The sequence below is a fragment of the Anarhichas minor genome, unplaced genomic scaffold (genome assembly GCF_050575085.1).
Source record: "Anarhichas minor isolate MPS153535 unplaced genomic scaffold, ASM5057508v1 ptg000003l, whole genome shotgun sequence".
Taxonomy (NCBI): domain Eukaryota; kingdom Metazoa; phylum Chordata; class Actinopteri; order Perciformes; family Anarhichadidae; genus Anarhichas; species Anarhichas minor.
In genome coordinates this window covers 1,455,481-1,480,143 of record NW_027466449.1, presented here as the reverse complement: position 1 = coordinate 1,480,143, position 24,663 = coordinate 1,455,481, and the positions used below count along the sequence as shown (strand labels likewise).

Below are 24,663 nucleotides of genomic sequence, written 5' to 3'. Positions count from 1 at the left end.
CATTAACGTAGCTAGCTAACGGCTAAACTGTCTAGCTTCCCAAGCTATAGCTAGCCACTGTAGGGAAACGACACGCCAAATTCCATTCATAAATCTGGTCATTGAATGTTGTCTTACTCAGTGACAATGTCACACACCTCAAACATACGACTTAACATCTGCTGCAAATCACTAAGAGTCCATCTTTGAATCGGCCGACATAGCTAATCCACTAAACAACATTTCAAAATGACATTTCAGCTTTTTAACGAGACCAGCGGCCGTTGTGGACAAGCAATTAAGAGCAAAACGTCGAAATGATCCTAAAATTCAATAGCGTTACTGATAATTAATAAACTTAATTAAGTCTGCCGGATAAAAGCAGTTGCTTACAACAATTCAATGAGCAATGCCACGTTCAATTGCTGGATAACTGAAGAGGTTTGTTAGCCTTCAGCCCATTCTTGGGGACATGTTGAAGTTCTAGGTTTGTCTGCTAATATGCACCTGTGTCATTCATAAATCAGGTGAAATGTACGTCGAAGACAGGGACAGTCCATTTGATGTGGCGCCAGACAGATATGGACTGCTGAGTGTCCACCTCAGCACTGATGAGGACAGCGATGGTGAGTGACAACCCCTGTTGCTGCCTTGTTGTTGCTCAAATGCAGCTTGTAGTCTCAACTTGTAAGATGTGTACATATAACTGTCTATTTTACCAGGGTTTTAAGAGACTGGGATCCCTCACTATAATAAATACATGTTTATTTCAGAAGATGCTCCGGACCAGGAGACCTTTAACGATGAAGAGCCAGCCCTTCCTCCTCCTGATTTGAAGTGGTTAGAAGAGTTGTATGAGTGAGTGTTTCTTGCTTTTCTGTGGATCATATCATAAAAATATATTGTATATCAATCCTGTTGACTTAATGTGATTCTCAATATGATATTTTAATAGAAAATAGCAAAGTTAATTATGATTATGATAGTTTTTACATCGTAAAACCTCAGTACAAACACATCCAGGCATAATAGTGGTCTAATTTTATGCATGTACATAACGCATGACCAGATTTTGCATTAAACATGCAATCTTTCCAAAATGTCGTTTTCCATCTGCCCGTAGAGATGACCATGGTGATGTTGACCGTGATGGTGACCTTGCGGTTGCGGCCGTGAATGGTAAGAAGAGGCGTTGTGCCGAGACAGCACGGATGTTCAAGCTGAGACGAAACCTGGACCAGCTGGACCGCTTTCACCGACAGAAGGAGGATGACGTGCTGAAAGCCAGGTCTGGACCTGGCAATCAACAGACCTCTCGAGCCACAGTAGCACTAAGAAAAAGCAAACAATTTCCCACAATCTTTTCCGTTTCTGAAAAAGATCTTATTTTTCGGTTTTATTCCACTTTCCCAGGTCATTCCACTCTTGCCCTCTTCACTCAGAGCCAATCATTTCTATACCAATTGATTCAGCTATTTGCAGGAAATCATTTCAGCTGCGGAGAGAACAATTTCCCATAATGTCCTCTCCTGCACTGCGAGCCATTAAGCACCCGATGAAGTGTGATGCGGTCCCCAGCAAAATAAAATGTCTGTCATTTTCCTTTAGCAGAAAACATCAAAGGTCAGAGTAGAGCTGTACTGCGCTGTGATCAAACACAAGTTTAATGGAACCTAAGCACACCTGGCTTTTAACCAGTGGTGTATAAAGTACTCAAAAGCCATACTTGAGTAAAAGTAAAGATACCTTACTGGAAAATTACTCCAGTAAAAGTAAAAGTCACCTATTAGAATACTACTTGAGTAAAAGTCTTAAAGTATCTGATATTTATTGTACTTAAGTATCAAAAGTAATTTTCTGATATTAAATGTACTTAAGTATTGAAAGTAAAAGTACAAGTAAATGCTGTTAATAAAAAAGCAAAGGGTCAGAATTTTGAGAATTATGAAGTTTATTCTTTTAAGTGCTGTGGCCACCATGACCAAGGACATGGAGCTGTGTTGAAAATAATTGTGTTGGCTGTGATCCATCCAGGAGCAACAATGTTCAACATAATATATTGTACATAAGTATACTTTTGCATCTACTATGAACTTATCATCATAATTCTCCGAAAAGCAATATGACACTATGAAGGAGTTGTAACAGTGCGTTTATAAGTATGCTCATTCCGACTAGAGGATGTAGAGGGCAAATGCATAATATTGTGTTCAGCAAAAAATATCCACTTGATGCATCAGGTCAGTGTTTTGAGAAAGGACACCTGCCTTGTAAACTCCTATGGGCCTGATTTGATCACAATAGGCAAAGGTTTTGCTCAAGCTGAATCTGCTACCATCATAACTCCATCTGATCATCCACAAAATGACTCAAATATCAAAACATGATCAATACTAAAGCAGCACCGAAAGTAACAACCCAGTCATTACTGGAAACTGAAAAATGTCCTGTTCATCTTCAAAAGACAATTCTAATACAATGTAGCTTATTTACATTCTATGTAAAGAAGCTACATTATATTAGAATGTAAAGAAGCTACATTGTATAGAATGATTCTATTGAAGTTATTCCTTTTTTAAATGTTTTAGACGATCACTAATCACTTTAAAAGAGTGATTATAGCTGATTTAACTTACAGACATGAGATTGATCTTCTCATGTCACTCTCTTTATACAATGATATAAATTCATCCCCGTTTTATTGATATCTTACGAAATATTACTCCTCACTTTTCGTGCGTTTTTCCTGCAAAAGTCCAGCAACATGAGTCTGTTTTCGCTTGTTACATGCATACTGTCTTTTCAAAATAAACTTCCATCTTCACAGGAAACAACTAAGGTTTAGGCGATGAAACTACTTAGTTAGGTTTAGGAAAAGATCGTGGTTTGCGTTAAAATATCTACGGAAGTCACGTCACAAATAAATCAACATTGGCTTCTCGTTTCACGCACGGCACAAACTGCGGCCTCCTGGAGGAAACACCAGTGTTTGTTTGACCCATCCACCTCTCCTCATCCCACCCGTCCTGTGTGGAATTCTACTGGTGTTGTCGCTCGCTAGCTATAGCATGTAGCATCCTGGGCATCACTGGGAATCAAAACACCGCGGCTTTGAGGGCACTTGTTTGCAATTGCGCATTAACGTGATTAACCAATGATTTAACTTGCAAGCTAGGACCACTGATTCACCAAACCTGCTTGCTTGCAGTCTGTGTTCCACCACAGTCCCCGACGCTGGTCTCATGATTCATTTTGTTTCTAAAGATAGATTTAATTTTGTAACGAGTAACGAAGGTTTCAGGGGAAATATATCGGAGTAAAAGTATCAGTTTTCTTTGCAAAATGTAGTGAAGTAAAAGTAAAAGTCAACAGAAATATAAATAGTAAAGTAAAGTACAGATATCCAAAAAAACGACTTAAGTACAGTAACGAAGTATTTCTACTTCGTTACTACACACCACTGCTTTTAACCAATCTGCCGCTCTTGCTGTACCATGTGCCGTGATTTTCCTTTCCCCCGCTCACAGATCGTTCTTTTGCACACCATTAAACTGCAAAAATAAACATTAGGCAATTCAAAGCTGTTGAGGTGTGTGTGTGTGTGTGTGTGTGCCCACTCTCAGCTTTTAAATATCTTCATTAGATTACTTTGTTAGCCCACAGAATTGCCTTCCTTTTATTGCAATGGCCACAAGGAAATCCATTAGCTTGATGCTTTGTGTACATTGCACTTTCACAGCCTTGAAAAAGTTCTTTCTGATTGGCTTTGATCTGGGAAGTTTTCTATGTCTATGACACTTGAACTGGTCTGTGTAATTTCATGTTTCCTTTTTTTTTTTTTCTAGAGAAGAGCTTCAACTCTGTCATCAGAACATTGGAAGTTTGGTGGAGGACAGGGAGAACTTGGAGGACGAGATCGAGCGACAGAGAGCAGCAGACAACAGGTGAGTTGGTGACTGGCCTGTTCTTTATATTCATACATGAGATGTTTGTCCAACCCCCTGTGTGTTCCGCTCGTTGTTTGTTTTAATCTGCAGTGTGGCAGTGTTTCGTTTGCGAGCCCAACACAAGCATCTGTGTCAGAAGCTGCAGAGTGAGGAGGAGCTGGAGGGCCACATCAACACTGGGCTGAAGCAACAAGAGTGAGTCCGAGAGGGAAACAGTTTGACACTAGCACATTTATCTCAATGGGACCACTGCATTAACACTGGGGGAGCAAACACAGGGGGCTAAAAATAAAACCTGCATGGTAATACAGCCCAAACGTTTCAATGTGACGTCACCTGGCAACAAAGCAAACCACCAGGCAGCGTTTAGGTGTCTGATAAACCTTCAAACCCATGGATCTATTTCTCAAAACAGACTTCCTGGATTGTATTTCAGCATCTCGACGGTACTTGAAACAACACGCCTACACCAGTGCAGCCCCTTGTGTTTTTTTCTAAAACAGTGCTCTTTTTAGTCAGGAAGCCTGTTCATTTGACATTTTGTGCAGCTGCATCACAGTGATTATAAACGCTGCAAACCATCATCTTCTAGCTCGATGTGCAAGAAAAGCGGCCTCATTCTGTTTTAAGGAACTGCTTGTTTTTCTAAAGGAAATTGATATCCTCTAATAGTCGGAATGCTGTTTTGTAGGCGTTTCCAATTATCACCCGCTAAGTGTTTGCCTCCTCGACCATTTGATTCAGTTGATTGATCTCATTAATAAACTAAAAACTACAAAATAAAAGCCGCATTGCGCATCAAAACCCTAATATAGTTAGTTTCCTACCTCTGCTACAGTAAGTGACTTCTGCAAGATAATATACACCACCAGTCAGCGTTTTTAACTACATGTTACATCCACCTCATTCTACATCTTCTGCTTCTCAGACTGTTGCTGAGTGAGGTGGAGGTGGAGCTTGGCAGGTTCTCCTCGCTCCGGCAGGAGGTGCAGGAGGAGGAGCGGGTCTTCCAGGTCCTTCAGGACCAGAAGGCAGCGACAAGGCTGCAGCACCAGAGCAAAGCCAACCAGCACCTGCAGTTCAAGATGCAGCATCACAGGGAGTAGGGAAAACCACCGTCTTTTACGTACACACTGTATTTCTACGTGTGTGTGTGTGTGTGTGTGTGTGTGTGTGTGTGTGTGTGTGTGTGTGTGTGTGTGTGTGTGTGTGTGTGTGTGTGTGTGTGTGTGTGTGATAGCTACTGCTCTGCTGAGCATACAAAATTATTCTCTCAGTACATTAACAAGTAAGTAGAAGACATCTGATTTCAGCAAATTATCACTGATATGCACATGGTAAATGATTATAATTGGAAAAAAAGTGCCTTGAAGTATGTCCAAAGTATCACGGCCCTATGGAGGTCATGTTTGTCCTGTGACATTGTGCTGTAGCATTTTGTTATTGATTCTGTTATGAGAAGCCTGTATGGAGAATCAGTTATATCAACCTTGAAAAGGCCTGTGATGACTGATATGTTACATAAGTGTTTGGGATTGTGTTCTGATAGTAAACAGGCAGCCATGCTGAAGAAAGTGGAGGCTGAATGTCAGAAGAAAATTGAAGAGGGCCAGGCGAACCGCAAGATAGCTGCCAAGTACCTGAAAGAGACCATTAAAAGGTAATCAGCCTTAAAGCCAATGAGCAGGGCTTGGACTAGAACAAGAATATGGTGTTACTCAGAGGACTCTTTGGAGAGTTGACACATCCTATTGATCATTTGCTCACACTGGCAAAATATATTACAAGTGGGCCAGGCAGGAAACTTGAAAGCGCTAAAATACGTACAGAAAAGTCCTTGTTGCCAAATGCAAGAGTTTTTTTAAATCGGATACAGTCACCATAGTCCACCTCGAAGCCTAAAAGGATAAGGTCTTGCAATATTGTGTATTTTCTTATTGTTAAAAATACCCATTAGACCAAAACCAACAACAAACTGATCACTGCTAGTGTTCCCTGAGTAGCCCAGTCCTGATGTACTGTAGTTTATTGAGCGCCATTTTGGTGAAACAACTATTAAAAACACATCGATGAGCCACAACGCAGCAACGGGTCACATGTTCCTTCATTACCAAGACCATACGCACTAGTTTATTATGAGTCTACATGCATCGCACCATGCAGACAAATGCAAACACCAAATGTGTATTAATCAGCGGCTGAAAATAGTCCGCGACACAATCACTGTACACTCCTGTTTGAATAATGTTCACTGTACGCTACAATGCCCAGCTGTTTTGGGAAATTACTTGACCTTTAAAAAAATGAATGAATGAAGCTATATATTTTTAGGATTTACATTTTCATGAGGAACAATGGGCTTTGGGCTGAGTGCCACGAGTCAAATGATCAAGCAAAGACTGGTAACTAAAACCCTGCCTATATAACATGCCAATAAATATAATTTGTCTATTTATATAACGATACTCTAATTTTGATTAACATTCATTTCCTGCTTCGAACAGTGAAAGAAGCTATCAGCCAATCAGACGCCTTTCCTTCTGTCTCATTACTTCATCTGCTTGCCATACATAGATGTATATTTGTATGTATTTATTTTTATAAATGCATTTACGTATCTGGAACCTGGAACAGTGTTTTCTAACAGTATGCCACATAGAAAGCTTAAGTGAACGTTATTTTTTCGTATGATACTCATTTCTTCATGATAATTAACCGCAATGACGCGTGTCAATCCCAAGCAGTGACAGCCGATTAGTTTTTCTGTCTGTCCTGTATTTGAGCGTTCACGTGCTTTGGGTTTGTCCCCGTTTCATTCAGGATGCATCGGCAAGAGGCTGAGAAGGAGCAGCAGAGCAGGGAGCTACTGGAAAAGAGGATACAGGCTGTCAAGTCACTGAAATCTAACATAGCAGCCACCCAAGTGAGCAATACTGAAACTGTAGCATTCTTCTTCTTATTTTCGTAGTGATGAGAAACAAAATAATGTAATATTGCTTTTTTCTATAGCTACCATGTCTATAGTGTTATATAAGAAAGATTAAATCCAAAGGGAATGAGTAAACAACCTTTCAGTACAAACTATATTTAGTGATGCATTATGAGCTCATGAAGCTTTAACGACATAGTAGACAGATATACAACTTCGCTTTATTTTACTTGTGCTGAAATGTCAACGTAAGCACACATGTAACACGATGCGTGTATGAACCTGATGTTTGTCTGACAATTATTATGACAGCCAAGGGTCATAATTCATTTTAAGCAAAGCACCGCCATTAGTCCTGTGTTAACAAAATCTATTTGTTCTTCCCATGACACCCACTGGGCTCTGTATTTGTTCAGTATGAATAGCACTGTTTAAAAGGGAGACATGGCCGTGTCGTATGCATGATAATGCATTAATGTCATTCAAACAAGACTATCATTTGGTCAACTGCATTAGGAAGCCAAAGGAAATCATCGTACATTGTTTCGCCATTAGGACCTGGATTTATTTATTCCATCCACTCTGACCACGTTCTCCTCTTAGCAGGGAGAGATGTGAGAGACATTTTCATTTTATTGTCATTACTACACCCCCTCATGGATCCCAGAATGCAGTAAATTCAGCTCTGGGCTGTGTACGCTGTTTTCGCCAGTACTCGCATGCTCATCATCATGATCTACCAATGTTGTCGTCATCGTGCTGAGCGCTGTATTTTACAATTTCACCATTCAACAGGTGCATTTCATAGTTTAGGAGAAAGTAGCTCTGAGAGATTCATATGACACAATGTGGTCAAATGTAGCTTCATTAATCTGATTTCTTTAGGAGAGCTTACGGGTCCAACAAAGCAGAGCCAAAGCGAGTGCCCAGAAGAAAGAGCAGCGACAGAGACAACTGAAAGAATCTCTGGAGGCCCAAGGAATCAACAGTATCAAGCATATGTACCAACAGAAACAACTAGAGGAGATAAAACGAAAACAAGCGTACGTCCTCTCTCCTCTCCTCTCCTCTCCCACATGCATGTCCTCCACTCCCACTCCATGCAGCAGTGTGTGGGTGTTTTCTCGCGCTGCGAGGAGTATAATGCGGTGTTGTTGATTTGCCTTTTTTCAGGGAATTCGAGGAGAGGCAGAAGTCAAAGAGAGTGGAGATCGTGGAAAAAATGCTTCAGGAGGGACAGCAGGAAAAGAGCAGAAAGAGGCACCAGGCACTGCCGCCTAAGCCCTCGGCCACTGACAAGTTCCCATCTCTGGGGAGAGCAAGAGAGAAGCTCCTGCGCTACCTGGAACCCGGGCCCCCATCGGCCACCAAAGAGAGAGCCGCAATCGTGAGTGGTTCGAAACATCCCGGATGACATCTGTGGAATGACTGTTAAAGTCAAGTGTCAAGTGAATTTAAACAATTACGACCCACTGTGTATGTGCATTTTTTTTCAGCAGTTGAGACAGCTCAGTGACATCAGCAGCTCATCGTCAGCCTCCTCTGATGTTGAGGACCTGGAGGAAACCTTGCACCAGGAAGTGGACCGCCAGAGCCTTGCTGACAGCCTGGCTGAGCCTGAGTTCTCTGGGCTGTGGGACCAGAACTACAAGGTGCACTAAAACAAGCCACTGCCAACCAAAAGCAAAATCTTGCAAGCTGCTAAGTTTAAACACTCATAAATCATATCCCATTCACAGCAGCCACATCCTTTTTTTTCTTCATATTTTCCAACACTGAATTCCCCACCAACAAACTGACCGCACGTTGTATAGATAATTCCACTAAAAGCCATATTTTCGACGATTTCAAAATAGGTGCTGATTCGTCTGAGTTCTTCTTCACTGATTTAATCAGGCTGGCTGGAAATTGGGGTTGAGGTTGCATGCTTTGTTAGTGTGTCCCAATAAACACAGCTGTCAGTGTTTACGCCTGGGGAAACCAGTGAGGATAACGATGATACTTCTACTGATGATGACAGTGATGAAGACGATACAATAACAGTGGTGATCATCACCATCGTTGTCATCATCATATTAGAATCTGGTTAATGGGTACCAAACAGTTACTGGTCAATTTGTTTCACAAACAAAGCATCACACTGATATCTGTGTCCAGAGTACCGTATTTTCCGCACTATAAAGCGCACCGGATTATAAGGCGCACCTTCAATGAATGGCCTATTTTAGAACCGTTTTTATATATAGGGCGCACCGGATTATAAGGCGCATAGAATAGAAGCTACTACAGTCAAACGGCGAGTACGGCATCCAACATGCCCGGCTCCCTCTCGTCATTATCCGAGTCAGTGTCGCTGCTATTGCCTGGCAGTTCAGTGATTATTCCTGCCTTCGTGAAAGCTCGGACCACAGTTGAGACTGATATATCAGCCCAGGCATCCACGATCCATTGGCAAATAGTGGCATAAATCGCTCGGCGCTGTCTCCCCGTCTTGGTGAACGTGTGTTCGCCTTCTGTCATCCACTGCTCCCACGCAGCTCGCAGTCTAGCTTTGAACGGCCTGTTGACACCAATATCTAGCGGCTGGAGTTCTTTAGTTAATCCACCCGGAATGACGGAACCAATTGATCCATATATAAGGCGCTCCGGATTACAAGGCGCACTGTCGTTTTTTGAGAAAATTAAAGGCTTTTAAGTGCGCCTTATAGTGCGGAAAATACGGTAATACGAACACATTAGTATACAGTAGACTGAGTGCCTGTAGGCTACTGGAGCTGACTTTCTAACACAGTTTGAGAACACTGCACATTTAGAAATCCAAAGCTGGTATTGTTTTATTATTTCTCTCAACACATATAGGCTTAGTTGACCAATAGCCATATTTCCTAAAAATGCGGTGTAATTAAGAGCTTCCTCTATAGACGTAGTGTAGAATTGATAAGTTACAATAGTTACAATAAATATATAATCAATTTAACTCCATAACAACATAGTTTTACCGCCGCGACAGCATCAAATTCTGACCTTTCTTGAATCTGGAGATGAAGTGCCTTGCTCAAGGGCTGCTCCGTGGCCGTTGTTGATAGAGTGTGTCTAGCTGGCTGCCGTGGAGGTGAGTTGGGAGTCTTAGTATGTGATTGTGTGTAAATACTCAACCAGCTGTGCTTCCCTTTGTGGTTACAGACGCTCCTGAAAGAGAAAACAACATCGGTGCAGACAGACGTAAAGCAGGAAGAACCGGCAATGGCCAGTGGAAAGCTGAACATTCCTGCTAAAAAGGTTCATGGGAAAGAGTTGAAAGGGCCTCCATTCATCAGCAAACCAGAGGTCATCCTCTTCAAGGTACCTCACCACTGGTCTAAAAAGAATATTAATGAACTTGCGTGTGCATTTTTCCTCTTTAAAACTATGTATATCTAATTGACAGCTGATTTTTGATCTTTTGTTGATGAAGTTTAATAGTGACATACTGACATTACAGTGAATGTTCTTTGTTAGGACTTTGAAGTTGGCACAATGTATAAGAAGAAAGTTGTCCTGACTAACATCAGCTACGTCACCAACCACTGCAAGCTCCTTGGGGTCTCCGCCCAACTGAAGGATTTCCTCTCTATCAAGTAAGATTTTACATTGTCAACACATTACGGTAGTGGCCACGGTTACAGAGGTCTGGAACACTCTTTGTAACCCTGGAATCTGGCAACGGTAGTACTCCCCAAGACCTGTAAACCGACTTTGATGCATTGAATTGGTGTCCCCCTTTAATAGGCTATAATATAAAAGGGACTTTCAATTCTTCTTTTGCTACCTAAACCTTAACTTCTCCATCCAAATTCCATGAAAGTCTGGATGGAGGTATGCAGTTCCCCCCCTGCCTCCAGACTTTGCGATCACGTGACTTGGATCTAACTCTACTGGATGCACAGGGATTAAATTGATCTTTATTCTCTGAGTAAATACCACAGAGAGGGGCCAAAATTATTGAACTGTCCCTTTTTAAAGTGTCAATGTACCATCCTTACAGAGCTACCCATCGCTCCAAATGCCATAAGGAAGTTGCTTCTACATCGAAATTAACAGACTAGACTTTGAAAGAAGCCAGCAACTCCAGGTTGGCTCTGTGTATCACTGTGGGGCAAATCAATCTCTGTGGGGGCAAAACAACACACATACCATTGCATGAAGCAGCCTACCAGAACCTAAAATGAATCCCATCTGAGGAAAATATTGAAATACTGATCTTACAGAGATAAAATAGACACCCGAATAAACACAATTAAGCACAGTTGTTCAGTGTATTGCGACAACACTCGAGCTGGAGGTGTGTGCAACAACGAATGTTAAAGCTCACTATGATGCCACTATATGTTTGGTCGCTTCAATTATCACATGGAAACATCTGTCGATGTATCACCACGTAGGACTTCAATACAACCGCTTCTTGTCATTTTAAAAGATGTTGGAGTGGACGTGAAAGCAGAGCCTGTCCTCCCACATATTGACACCAGCTTGTATCACCACGATCGCAGCTCCTCTTATGAGACTCAGCGCAGTGAGTCAGTCTACGTCTCTGCTATCTCCTCTCTCGCTCTCAGGCTGCCACCGGCCCACAGGCCAAACAGAGATGCATTGTTCTCCGGGTCACTCACTGTGTATCACTTTCCCATCAGCTCCCCCGTGACTTGATGTGGTTTCTTCGTCTCTCTTCTTTCTGCCTGACTGAGTGAAGAGTCTCCCAGGCTACAGCAGGGTCAGCTGGAAACTACCGATGCTGCTCTTGAGCCTTCGTGCTGGACCACTTGTCTGAACACATCACCTTTAGTCCTCTGATCTGAGTGTACATTATACCCACTCAACTCCCTATTTCTTCCGTTGTTGTTAGGCGGGTGTTAAATAATAACAAAGACAAATAACGAAGCCAAAACAAGTTTTCTTCCTTTAAGGCATGCATCAATACAAACCATGTACAGTCGAAGATGGTGCAGTATTTATTCCTCACCCACGACTTCAGTGCTGCTCAGCAGCAGCAAAGAAGACTACAGTTGTATTGAGTATTATTGTTCAATACAGCACATTGTTAATTTGAATGGAAAGTAACTTTTTTAGTTTCTGTATTTCCGCCTGAGTGGTAGTCTAATCCTAAAAGTCTGTTGGAATAAATGCTAACCAACACATTTTATGAGCCGCTGAGTGACTCAAATATCTAAATTAGGATGATCCAGCACCATGATAGTACGTACTACTTCTGGGTCAGATTTAGTGGTTAATGTTAGAAAAACTTTAAAACGAGTAAACAGACCGTGCAGTACCTCACCGGGAGACATGTTTGTTGTTTCCTGCTTGTCATGCCGTTCCACTCGCTCACAGACAGGTCAACAACTGATGCTGTCAGGTTCACCTGACTTCTGCCAACACATTGGGTCCATCATACAGTCTATCTACTATTCAATTATGTCGTGTTTACATACATCTGACTGATTATTGACACAATATTAGAAGGAGTCGTGACCAATGGATTCAGCTAAAGAACAATAAAAAACAATTTCATTTATTTTCTTGAATAAAAACTCTCGCTACAAAAATCCCTGGGTTCAAAATAAGACCACTGCAGTACTGGTACTACTTAAATTGAATTGAATTGAAACAACCCCTTGTATGGTAAGGTTTTCCACCAATGGTGTAGTGGGTAAAGTTAACCCATTATTCCATTGGTGCTATATTGACTCACACTGGGCCTATTTCTAACCCAGTACGTTTAAGTGGGTTAGTAATAAGCCCAGCGAAAGATTGATTAAAAAAGAGTAAAAATAAGGATTCAATAAATGTTGTATCATGTTTACAGAATACTACTGTAAACCGTACATATTTAACTATTGTAACTGTAACCACCACCATATCTGCAACAGGATAACAGACAATAGTGGAGGAATCATATAGTTTGGTTTCTATTCTAGTCAGGAAGACTAACTAATTAATATTACTTACATCACATTTGATAGAGCAGGTGTCACTTCCTCGCATGTATTGCAAATGCTGAGAGTTAGACACTCTTCTGTCGTCTGTTTTCTCCTGAGCTGTGTTGTGAAATAAAAACTGTAGACTGTAGAAATGGTGGTACTTGACAAAATCTGAGGCTGCCCTCACACCTACAATTTTGTTTAGTTTGATCCAAATCCCGCAGCACATGGGAGAATTACCCCGACGTCTCTGAATTGTTCAGTTAATGGCCTTTCTTGCACGCTTGGGCTGCTGAATAAAAGTTTTGAATTCGATATGACCCCCTTGATTAACAAATTAATTTAACATATACAGCCTGTCTTCTCAATATCGGCCGACATTGTAGGCTAGTTAACTTTCTCTTTTAACCCCGGAGGGATATCTATTGTGAAATAAGTTGGACTATTAAGAATTGTGAGCTCGCAGACGGAGATTTGTAAACACCGATCAAATCCTGAGAGTGAGCAATGACTGAATTTCCATCAAAATAACTGTTTCAATCTCACAAAAGGAAACAAATCTCTAGAATTGAGTGGCAGCAGAGCTTTCTTTGCTTGCTATGCAAAACTGGTTGATCTCCGATTTGGAAGTCTGAATGCCTTGCATGCAAACTCCAACTGAGATCAGAGCAAACCCCACTTAACTTTGCCTCGAGTAAAGTTCCAGCCTTTTAGAACCATCTTCAAAGTGGCCTGTCAGCCTTTTGATTTGTCTAAAAGACTTTGTGACTGTCAAATAGATACAAACCTGACAGCCACAGTATGTTATAGCTGTGCCCCGGTGAAACATGTCAGCTAAAAAAAAAGTTGGTAAGGGCCTTTTCATTCATTCTCAAGTGCTTGTAATCTGTCAAAGGAAATTCCAATGACTGACATCAGAAAGCCGTGCTGCACTTAACTGTGCTTGTTGTTGTATTCATCGTCTCTGGTCGTCTGACTAAGAATCCACAAAGAAATAATTCAACAGGAGAATCAGTCAAAACTGCAGTGGAGCTCAATATTCTTTTTAATCTAAAATAATGGTAACTCAATGGCAGCTCATATACCACAGTTTGCTTAAAGATCCACCAGAAAGAAAACAATAAATCTCTGATTGGATGAATTGACCTAAAATGCTGCTCTTTGAAACACTTCGTTGTCAATACTTCATTGATTTCATATAATTGCTAAAACTACGGTGCAGAAATGTGCATAATATTGTAGCCACTCGATGTAACGAGAGCAAGATCTCACTTCTGTGAAATAAGTACGACAGCAAGATTATTCGAGTAATGTTCTCACATGTCGTCGGGGTTTTGATGCTTCGCTGTAAAGCGCTTTCAGAGTGTGAAGATGTTTAAGCTCTGTTGAGCTGAATAATAAACTGAGAGGGCTTATTGATTTACTGTACGAGAAGCCAATCGGCCTGAACTTAAAATAGAGCACGGCATAGTCAGTAACACCATACAGCCGCGGTCTCAGCTTCATCACTTCAGTCTGCTGCGATAGATATACTGTACAGTATGGCCTCGTTTGCAGCACTCTAAATAGGGCTCTAGCAGGCGTTTTCAAACTCTGCCTCACTCAGCATTTAATCCCAAGTGAACTGTTCTATTTTTATTTATTTTTTCTCTTCACACTCTTTTCATACCACCTGTCTTGAAGCTAGGAAAGAAGAGTTGTACCGATAAGGAAGGGAATTAACCAAATGAAAAATAAATTCTGATGAAAGTGCAGTGTGACGTTCATAATTACCACCAGACTTCATACACGTCCAGGTCACAGTGGTGAGCTGGATACCAGCTTCAGCCAGCCATCCTGACAGCTGCACCAGCAACTTCAAACAGTTAACTCTCAAGCCAAACATAATGGTCCATTGCACACGGGTGTTTATGATAGTATGCACAGATTGCTAATTATGTCACCGTTTTCAAGGTTACAAATATTATTATTTATTACAGCAATCTAACAATGGCACATAATGCACCTTTCAGGTTCAGCAAATGGTGCTATGTATATATCTGTATATCCTTGATTGTGAATTAAAGCTTGTGAATGTGTAATATTGGAGGAACCAGGAAGAGTACGCTAGATTTTAAAATGTATCGAACCGGAAAAAAACCCAGCCCAGAGCTACCAACTCTTTTCCGGTGACAGTAGCTGGCAGCACTAGCTCCAAAGGTTGCTAAATCTAGCGAGAGAGGCCTCCCTCCATCCGGGGATGTAAAGCAAATTTCAACCCACTAGCTTCAACAGAAGCAAAAACATAGAAATTGTGCTCTTTCACAGAGTTTGAAAAGTTAACATAAGAAAGAAAAACCAGAAGGGCACTCGGAGAGCGCACGTAAATCCGCTCCAAAATGTAAATGGCTTCTTGCTTGGCCCATGCTACACCCTCCCATGCTACACCCTCCCACCACACACCTCACTCCTTAGCGGAGGTAAATAGTATGAACCCTTCCCATTTCCGACGCTCGGCTTTCGTCTTCTTCCATCTGAAGGCTAAAATGTCAACTTTGGCACAAAAGATATCTCATAATCTACAAACGAGCTAACGCATGATTGCCATCAGATTAAAATCTGTCCAATTTGGTAACAAGATAATATCATTACCAAGACCTTATAACATGCTCGTTTGGTATACTTGATGTTCTGTGACTGTAGCCGCTTCCTAATTATGCTTATAGTTGCATGCTTTTTTGTTTATCTATTGAATTTATGACCATCCTCCCTCCTTCTCTGGCTGCCTGCTACATTCATATCGATCGGCTCTCTTCTTGTGTCTTTTTTGAAGGGCGAGCGAGTTGTGAAGCTCCTCGGGGGCAGCATCAGGGTCGGTGTAAACATGTGCTGTGAGATACACATGTTTTCTTTGAAATAGCTCCCAGTCCTCGTGTTTCTCTTCTTGTCTGGAAATTAACTTTTGCTTTCTGCTCTGGTTTACATTCCGGGATGATAATGAAATAAATCCATATGGAACAATAGCTTTTTCTTTTCTTTTCTTTCTTTTCTTTCTTTTCTGCGGCGTGCAAACTGAGCAACATGTTGACTCTTGACCTTTGCTTCTTACTTCTGCTTATCTTCTCTCCGGTCTCAGGAGATTCATCACACTTCAGCATTTCATCTGAAGCTGCTGATTCCCTTGTTGAATGCAGCGTCCCTCCTAATGCAAAGGCATGTGCATTCTGTGGTGCTTTACAACCAACGTGTTTCCACCGAGCCTTTTTTTTATGTCATTAATCTACCCACGTGTAAGGCCGTGCGAAGACCAAAATACACACTGCTTTTACATTATAATAATGCTGATTTTGTTACTCATAACTCATTGTGATTTGTGTTTCAGCTTTGAGTCTCCTGTTTCTTTATCCACCGGGATGTCCTGTGACATGCAGGCTGTTTTTCAACCTCTGGTTAGTGACGTCACCCCTCCTTTTAGACATATACAGTGCATACATCTTTGTCTCCAATTGGAGTAAAGCATGGTGCAGACTTTTAGTGTCGTTGCATAAACACATGTCTGTAACTGCATGTACATAAATGGTCATAATACTGAACACCACTCTGCTTCATTTCTGCTTTATTCTTCCTATAGCAAAGTTTATATAGCTTCGCAATGCACCTTTTAATGTGTTCTTTTCAAGATATTTAATACAGTGCAGTCAGTGGCACCTTTTTTCTTGAGTCTGCTATGTTCATTGGATTTAAAATGAAGTAATGCCTACACGGTCAAGGTTCTGGCTTTCAGCTTTAATTTGAGGGTTTTCACATCCACCTCAGATGAGCAGTGTAAGAATCACACAATGGAATATCTGCTTAATTATGTGCCTTTGTGTATTACCTAGTCTTTGACTGATCTGCTCCTTGCCATTATGAGCAGTGGAAGGCAACGAGAGGTACAGAGGCCTGAGATATTCCCCGCAGTGTTTGTTAACAAATCAGACATACGATGATAGTCAAATCCAAAAAACGTTACATATATATATATATATATATATATATACATCTTTCTACATATTCTCATCAGCCAAGTCAAAACTCATTCTCTGCTCGATGTCATTTCACTCTTTTTTTATAAAGCAACACATTGTCCCATTGTTCAATTCCTCTCAGATCAACGAGGACGTGGAAGGTGAGCTCCAGTTTGCGTCAGCAGTGGGTCGCTTCTCTGTGCCCGTCAGATGCACCATAAAGAAATGTGATGTGAGTAGTGTGCTGTAGCCAACCTAGAGAGAATTAGTGTTCCAAATGATTACCAATGTAATTGCAATATAAACATGCTATAGTTTGGGAGCGTATGAGTATATACAACATGGAGTTTGTTGGCCCATATAGCTGTAGCTTTAGATTGCTATAGTCATAATGATATATGAAGAATAGGAGCAATAATTATTGAATTGATGTGTAATCCCCGCATCGCGGATAAACAACCAAGTAGCTCTTCTTTGCTGCTGCTTTTTGCTGTATGTCAATGTATCCTCTCTCTAGCTGGAGGTAGACAGACAGTTCATTGACTTCGGTTCGCACGTGGTGGGCCAGACTATTTCATGGACTATCACCTTGACCAACAAGGGTGCACTACCCACCCTCTTCAGCCTGGACACCTCCACATGTCTCAGTCCAGAAACCAGCCAGGCCCAGACGGCTTCACAGGTCTCTGCCGACGCCTGCCGCCAGGTCAGACTGTAGAGCCGGACCTCAAAGAGTTGCCGGTCCTTTGGTTGCCTGATGGAGCAAATTTACAGCTACAAATGAGTTTAGAATTAGAGCATTTTACAGCACACACGATGAATGTGTAGTCAATTGACATTACCAGGTCAAAAGACATTTGAATAAAGTCTCATGTATAAGAATCCGATGTGTGTGTTGTTGTTGGCTGACAGGAGAAAAGAAGTCAAAACACAACGTCTGACGACCAGAGCAGCCTTGTTTCCATGGGCACCGGAGAACTCCAACCGAAGCAAGAGAGTCAGGAGCACCCAGGTAAAGCTGTGATACGTATGTACACATAATGCCAATTTTAACGACGCTACTGCCTAATTTTGGTACCATTTCTTTACTTTTTCCTGAACCCAAGTCCCCATCCTAAAAGAACCCTGTCCCCAGCAAAATATCTTTAAATGAAACTGTGTGGCAGTTTTCTTCTGCATTATGTTCTCTAGCAGTGCTTTGATAGAGGAGAATATTTTTCAAACATTTTTGTGAGCATTTAGCTCAGGTAGAGCCTCACAGAGCAGCTAGCATGGCTGTAGAGTCCTAGTCTTGTTTCATAATGCAGTAGGATGTAGTGACCTTTTCAATATCAACCAACACCCACAATCTTTCCCTAGTCTTAGCAAAGTGTTTTGAGTTGACTAAACAGAGCCATAATCATGCTTTAGTTACAAGAAGCGGTGTTGTAGGGGGAAATAATATATATAAATGAAAAGTCAGTATATACTTTTTGCTGCCATGCTGATGAAAATATAATCTGAGCAGCATTTCATTTCCTGCTACACATATTAACCAATGCAGTTGTGAATGAACATCGTTTGTAAAGGACAGTGTTTCCTAAAACAGCCTCTGAAATACAGGAAGTGAGGACTGACAAAATCTCCTCATTGTTGAGGATTTCTCTCATCTTTCTATTCCTGTTAGTACATTTGGTCCTGGTAAGAACAAAAGAAAAGAAAGGAAAGCGCACGCAGAAAGCGAAGGGTTCACCTTGCTCTCACAGCTGATTCCTCTCATCAAAGAGATGCATCTTCTCTTTAGTGTTCTCTCAGATCAGAAGTCTTCATCGCTGCACTCAGCACTTTTCCCCACTGATGCTTTGATAAGCTGTTCAGTCTTTTGCCTCTGCTCTGCTGGTTTGGAAAAGACTGTGTCTGTTTCTTCTATTCGCCAGTGTTGGGAGAGGCTGTCTGATTTAGGGCAAATGTTTAGGCTGCTGGCAGTAGTTGATGTTGTTTATTTTTTTAACCTTATTTGCTTTTTATGTCACCGATATCTCCTGAACTACTGGCCAGATTGCAGATTGATTTGATGTGCCCATTCATGCTCCGAAGCATAAGTGGTACTTTTATTTTCTCGGTCAAACTGTCAGGATTTTGATGATGAGATTTCCCTTAGTGCCACCATGAGGCCAAATTTTGGCTTATGGAACAATTATTTAATTCGACCACTGAACCACACAACAGTAGAAATGACCTAAGATCAGGTTTTGCCGTGTGTGTGTGTGTGTGTGTGTGTGTGTGTGTGTGTGTGTGTGTGTGTGTGTGTGTGTGTGTGTGTGTGTGTGTGTGTGTGTGTGTGTGTGTGTGTGTGTGTGTGTGTGTGTGTGTGTGTGTGTGTGTGTGTCAGAGGCTTCAGCTACAGGTCCAGACGTTATTCCTGAGACTTGTGTGTCCACCGATGTGCATGTCCAGATGGACCAGAGCCACTCAGACTCCGGTGACATAAGTCTAGGAAATGTAAGTATTTGGTCCTATTGTAAAATACTCAGTTACAGTAACACAATTGATTTGGTGATCCCCCTGACCTTTCATCTACTAACATTATTATTGTCCAAGAATTTAGTTAATGACCAAATCCCTGCAAAACTAATGACAGCCTCAGCTGTACTTTGTGTTTAGTGCTAATTTACAAATGGTCGCGTGCTAACATGCTAAAATAAGAAGGTGATCATGGTCAACTTAATACATGCCAAATATTAGCATGTTAGCATGCTGATTTTAGCATTCAGCTAACGGTACTTTGGCAAGTACAGTCTCACAGAGCTGTCAGCATGGCTGTAGACGAGGATTGACAACTTTCTCACTGCCAAATAAGGGACAAAAGGGAGCGAGCCACGGTGCTGCTCTTGACTGACTCAAGCAGTCCGTTGTCCTTTTTTTCACGGCCAGAGAGAAGTCCCTCGATGACAAGTCAGGGTTCACATATATTTAAAGTTCCTTTTTCTCGAGTCTGACCATTTGAGAGAAAATCTTCTCTAAAAAGGCATTTGAGCCTGGCATGCTGAGGACAAAATCCTGGACATGATGATCAAGTTGGTGTTCCCTATGCTTTGGAAAAATGACCATCCACCCAACAAAGCACTGTTGAGCTTAACAAGACACTCATTGCTGTTGTAGCTGAGTCCGTGTTTAATCATATGGTACATATTGGAGGCTTCGTTTTCCTTTGTAGATGTCATAAAGAACGCACCGATATTGCTTGCTTCTTCAGCTAGTGTGGCCTCTTTGTACATTTCTGAGGAAGCATATTAGGTCATGCTCACCTTGATGGCTAATTGAAAATTCTCGTTAACATAAAGTACTGAAGGCTTTCTACCAGTCACTGCTGACGGGTTTAACCCACGTTTCTTTTGGATTCCTATTATTTGTTGTAGCTGCACAGTCTTTTCTTTTGTTCGTTTTTTTCCATATTGGCACATGCCAAATCGCCATTATCATTTTGCAGGAATACATATGTAAATACTGTATATACGACTGAATGATCTCTCACCTGTGACGTGATTAACACATGATCTGCTACTGCTGTTGTACCAGATCTAGGATCTATAAGAGTGTCGGCTGCTGATCAGAGTAGAGTAGCAGTCAGTACGGAACAAGGAAGGTCCAATATGGGACAAACCAATCTAGCCCAACATAGGGGACGCTGCTAGCTGTTGGTATGCCAATGATCCTATTTGGAGATATTGGCTAGATGAATGTCTTTTAACAGATCTAACACAACAATATCATTATCAACCTGGACTAGCAGAGAGACGCTCGGTCTGTTTCTGAAGAGACAGACTATTACTGTAGACGATTTTTTCGCCTCTCTGTCTCGTTTTCAGCATCGATGCTGTGTGTGCCTTGTGGCCCATGTGAAGTTCTGGAGTTGTTCAGGGTTCATTACGTCTCTCTGGTGGGGGGCTAATGGTGCAACGCCTCTCCCTCTGTGCTTGTTCTGGCTGTGTTTGTGTGCTGCATGTCTCCCTGGATGCCTTCCGCTCGGTTATTGTCAATTTGATTGATACTTTCAAATCGTGCGGTTGAAGGCTTGTGTTTTAAATGGCAGATTATCCATCAAGCTATTACGGTGCTACAGTGTTGAGGCAGTGGCTGCACGAATGGCTTCCTCCTCTCTTTAAAGGCTCCCACCACCTTGGTGCTTTTGCAGCTGAGCAGACAATCCACACCGCTTTTCGGTGTAGTTTGATTGCATGCCATTTAAAGTTGCACTTCTGAGAGATTTCCACTTCCCCTACATGGGTAGAAATAGTTTTGTGTCGTGGAGAAAAAACGGTTAAACTAAAGTGTGTCCTGGTCTGACTTTGTGTTTATTGGGAATGTCCTGTAGATATTACTGGTCATTTTACTTTGTTTTGTAGAATTCTTTTAGAATGCACCAATTATTATTGACAAAATCCAATGTTTCCTGGTCCTGTTTGATGTGCCCTCCCTCAGGTTAGAGAAGGGGAGATTGGACCCTTTGAAAGCCTCAAACTGGAAGTTGTTTTCACTCCAACAATTCCAGGAGAGGCCAAACTGGACTTCCATGTCAAATTCTCCGACTTAACCTGCAAACCAGTAAGACACAATATCATATCAGGGTAGTGGTTTTAAAAGTTTACAGTGCAATAAATTTCATATTAGCGTCATTTCATGCAAACCATTTGTTATTACAAACAAACAGATACCCATCCAGGCGAGGGGTGTCGCAGTCAGTGTCCCTGTATGTGTGGTTCAGCCGTGCATTGACCTGAAGATCTGCATGTTCGACCGCCTCTATCAAGACAGTATCATGGTCCAAAGCAGGTTGGTCCCAGAACCTGAGATGGCTGACGGATTTGTCATATATGTAGACACCCTTGATGCAGAAATGTTGCTGCACAGCTGCACTGTGGTTCTTAGAAGTGTATTCATGTTTCGTGGTCGGCTCGAAATCAAAACCCAGAATGTAACGCGCGAGGCGTCTTAGAGAATCCACTCAACAATTCACTGATTGTGTCACTTAATTAAGTCTGTACAAACAGCACTTACAAACCTAACACGTTGCACTACTGTTTGTGTTCTTGATGAAGCAAGAAATCCTTACAGTACAGTAATAACACCTTTGTCAAATAAAACACAAGTTTTTATTCTTTAAATCTGAAGTAAATTAGGATGCAAAAAACACAAGCAAAAAACAATTATCTGCATACCTCGTTAGCTCATTTTCTATGACTTACTAAACACCAACAATACGTGTAACTCAATAGAGAAAAGTCCCTCTGCACCTATAATTGAACTAAACTAGTGTTCCATCCCTTGTTGATGTCCAATTGGTTTACACTTCAGAGTAGAGTGAGCCACTCGAACAAATGTCTTGTTAAACGACCTTGTTTGAACAGGCAACGCATCAAATTAAGAGACGCGAGACGTCATTTAATACCATATTAGTGTCACATTAAGTAATCGTCTGGTACTGTTGGAGACATTGGATCAAGGACGAACATAGTGTGCCAAGAAACTGTACAACGCCTTATTTCAATTCCATTAGTTCTCAAGGTGATGTGCACGTTGCAATTAAAAACGCATTGGCATCGGTATTATTAAAGGACTAGTCCCAGATTATGAGACCTGGGGGTAACCCCTTTATTTTACAGGTCCCTTCTTTCCTAATCATTTCCTTTAAATTAATCAAAATCCCTTTTTTTATTTTAGGATCTTGGACAAGCGTACTAATTTGGTACTGATTATAACAAAATGGAATAGGTGCACTTGGGGAGTGCCACCTCATTTATTTGAATTTGTAAGAGTGAACCAGGGAGTTCTATAGTGGTTGCATAATATAATCTTTGTTTAAACATTTTTATGTTCAACTGTTCATATTAATTATAAATAAGTTACTTTTGTGGAAGTTATTAGGAAATCGTATTCGCTGCAAGGTGCCCATAAAAGAAAGTTGTATCTTTGTAATCAGTGTTTATGAGTTGTAGTCATGCTAAAGATGAGTTCATGTTCACCTGCATGAACGTTGACAGCAAGGACACAAGAAAAAGAGTCGCTGTCAGTTTGGAATGGGCTGTTTTTTCATGTACAATTGGAGCAGATGGTCCACAACGCACACACACACACACACACACGTATGATCGTTTCCCAAAGGAAACAGCACAGTATCCACCAATTGTTCATTTTTCCAGGACTAGTTTTATCTTTTACAGGCAATTTACTAAAATGAGACCGACACATTTTCCACCACAGGTGCAGATTCAGACCTCTCTATTGTAGTCGGCCTCCAGGTACAATTTAGCCTTTGTAGACAGACAGTTGGGGCATAGCCATGTATTGTAAACCATTGGGGGAAACAAATACCAAAGCAAAGTTTCCATACGATACCTACCACCACCACCCAACTATGAATTTGTTTTTATTTCTATGCCAGTGAACAATGTCATTGTGACAATCATTACCAATGGTTTGTCAGAGCAACATGAGGCATTTTAAAGAGATCTAATAGCTGCTGTATTATTTGTGGAAGCATCACAAATATAAACTGTAATGTAGCAATGTGTAATGTGTGACTGCACATGCCAAACAAATGGATGGTATTGGCAAAGGGGGAAAGCGGTCACAAATCCAAGCTCATTAGAAGGGACAGAGAGGCCAAAAATAACTGCAGACTTGTTTCTGCTTAAACGTCTTGAACCAATACATCTCGTGAGAAAAGTAAAAAAACGATATCACCTTTTCAAGATGTACTGTATTTACTCTATTATAAAATATTGTCAATGTCTGTAAACATCTTCTATCCACAACCTTCTGGATATATGACAGCAACAATACTGAGGTAGTTTAAAGGCAAGAGTCCCTTGTGACTCTGGTCCACCCCGATTTGAGATGTCAGAGTACTTCTTAGTGCCTCTCTGACATCATGCTGGCATTTAATGTCGTCAATCTCAAAAAGTTTTTTTTTTTTTTTAAAACAGACAGACCTTTTACTTTTAAAGTTGTAATACTTTAAAAGCAGTGGCATCTAGTGGCGAGGTTGCATATTGCAACCAACTGAATGCCCCTCCGCTCAGTCCTTCCTTTCAAAGACTGCGGTAACGTGAGCCGCTGAGTGGTATCGCCATTCGCCTCGCTCAGATCGCGTCGAGAGCTACGGTGGCCTTCAGGTAGAGCAAAAACGTGAAAGGCTCTTGCTCGAGCCAGTGTTTGGTTTGTGCGTTCTGGGCTTCTGTAGAAACATGGTGGTGCAACATGGCGGACTCGGTGAAGAGAACCCACTCCCCATGTAGAGAACGGCTCATTTTAAGCTAACGAAAACACAACAATTTAAAGTTTCAGGTGATCATACGCTGATGAAAACATAATTATGAATATTATATTCCATTTCTGCTAACAGATCTCCTTCAATGCAACACACTGTATCTTTAAGAGTAAATGCTTTACCATGTATTGGTGTTATGTAATGTTGTAATATTGAAAACTCTACAGCCCAATTTTCACAGATAAAGACGTGAAAAACAAAACGTGGGCAAACTAAAAGCATGTCAGAATAGGCCAAGTCAGTATATGTCATTACCACAGAGTGCGTATTAAACAGTCTATTTATTATAAAGTCATTGTGGGTATTGTCTAATGCACCACACCTGGTAGAAAGTAGAAGAAGAGGATAGTGAACTTTGCAGTGTCAGCGCTTTTCACAAGTTTACTGAAAACGCAGTGTTTCAGTCATAGACCTTCATCAGGCATATTGACAACAAATTGCTAGGTTATTATAATGAGCTACACATTAGGCTGTTAATATTTAAGAGGCCGCCTTGAACCCCTCAGCCCAATGAGATTGCTGCAGAAGTGTGCGGTGCTTGTCATAATTCCATTTT

The 24,663-nt window shown here is 41.3% G+C and overlaps 1 protein-coding gene across 1 annotated transcript in view; it reads left to right on the top strand.

Moving 5' to 3' along the window:
• Positions 1–511: 511 nt before the first annotated feature.
• Positions 512–24,663, top strand: part of cfap74 (cilia and flagella associated protein 74) — a 46,948-nt gene continuing 22,796 nt past the window's right edge. The window contains exons 1-20 of the mRNA XM_076090617.1: positions 512–605; positions 753–837; positions 1,103–1,267; positions 3,825–3,923; positions 4,017–4,121; positions 4,855–5,028; positions 5,476–5,586; positions 6,747–6,849; positions 7,741–7,898; positions 8,029–8,242; positions 8,352–8,507; positions 10,039–10,197; positions 10,354–10,472; positions 16,174–16,240; positions 16,941–17,030; positions 17,316–17,512; positions 17,722–17,818; positions 19,172–19,279; positions 21,260–21,382; positions 21,489–21,610. Of these exons, the coding sequence (XP_075946732.1) occupies positions 512–605; positions 753–837; positions 1,103–1,267; positions 3,825–3,923; positions 4,017–4,121; positions 4,855–5,028; positions 5,476–5,586; positions 6,747–6,849; positions 7,741–7,898; positions 8,029–8,242; positions 8,352–8,507; positions 10,039–10,197; positions 10,354–10,472; positions 16,174–16,240; positions 16,941–17,030; positions 17,316–17,512; positions 17,722–17,818; positions 19,172–19,279; positions 21,260–21,382; positions 21,489–21,610 (2,546 nt within the window). The remainder of the gene's footprint in view (positions 606–752; positions 838–1,102; positions 1,268–3,824; positions 3,924–4,016; positions 4,122–4,854; positions 5,029–5,475; positions 5,587–6,746; positions 6,850–7,740; positions 7,899–8,028; positions 8,243–8,351; positions 8,508–10,038; positions 10,198–10,353; positions 10,473–16,173; positions 16,241–16,940; positions 17,031–17,315; positions 17,513–17,721; positions 17,819–19,171; positions 19,280–21,259; positions 21,383–21,488; positions 21,611–24,663) is intronic.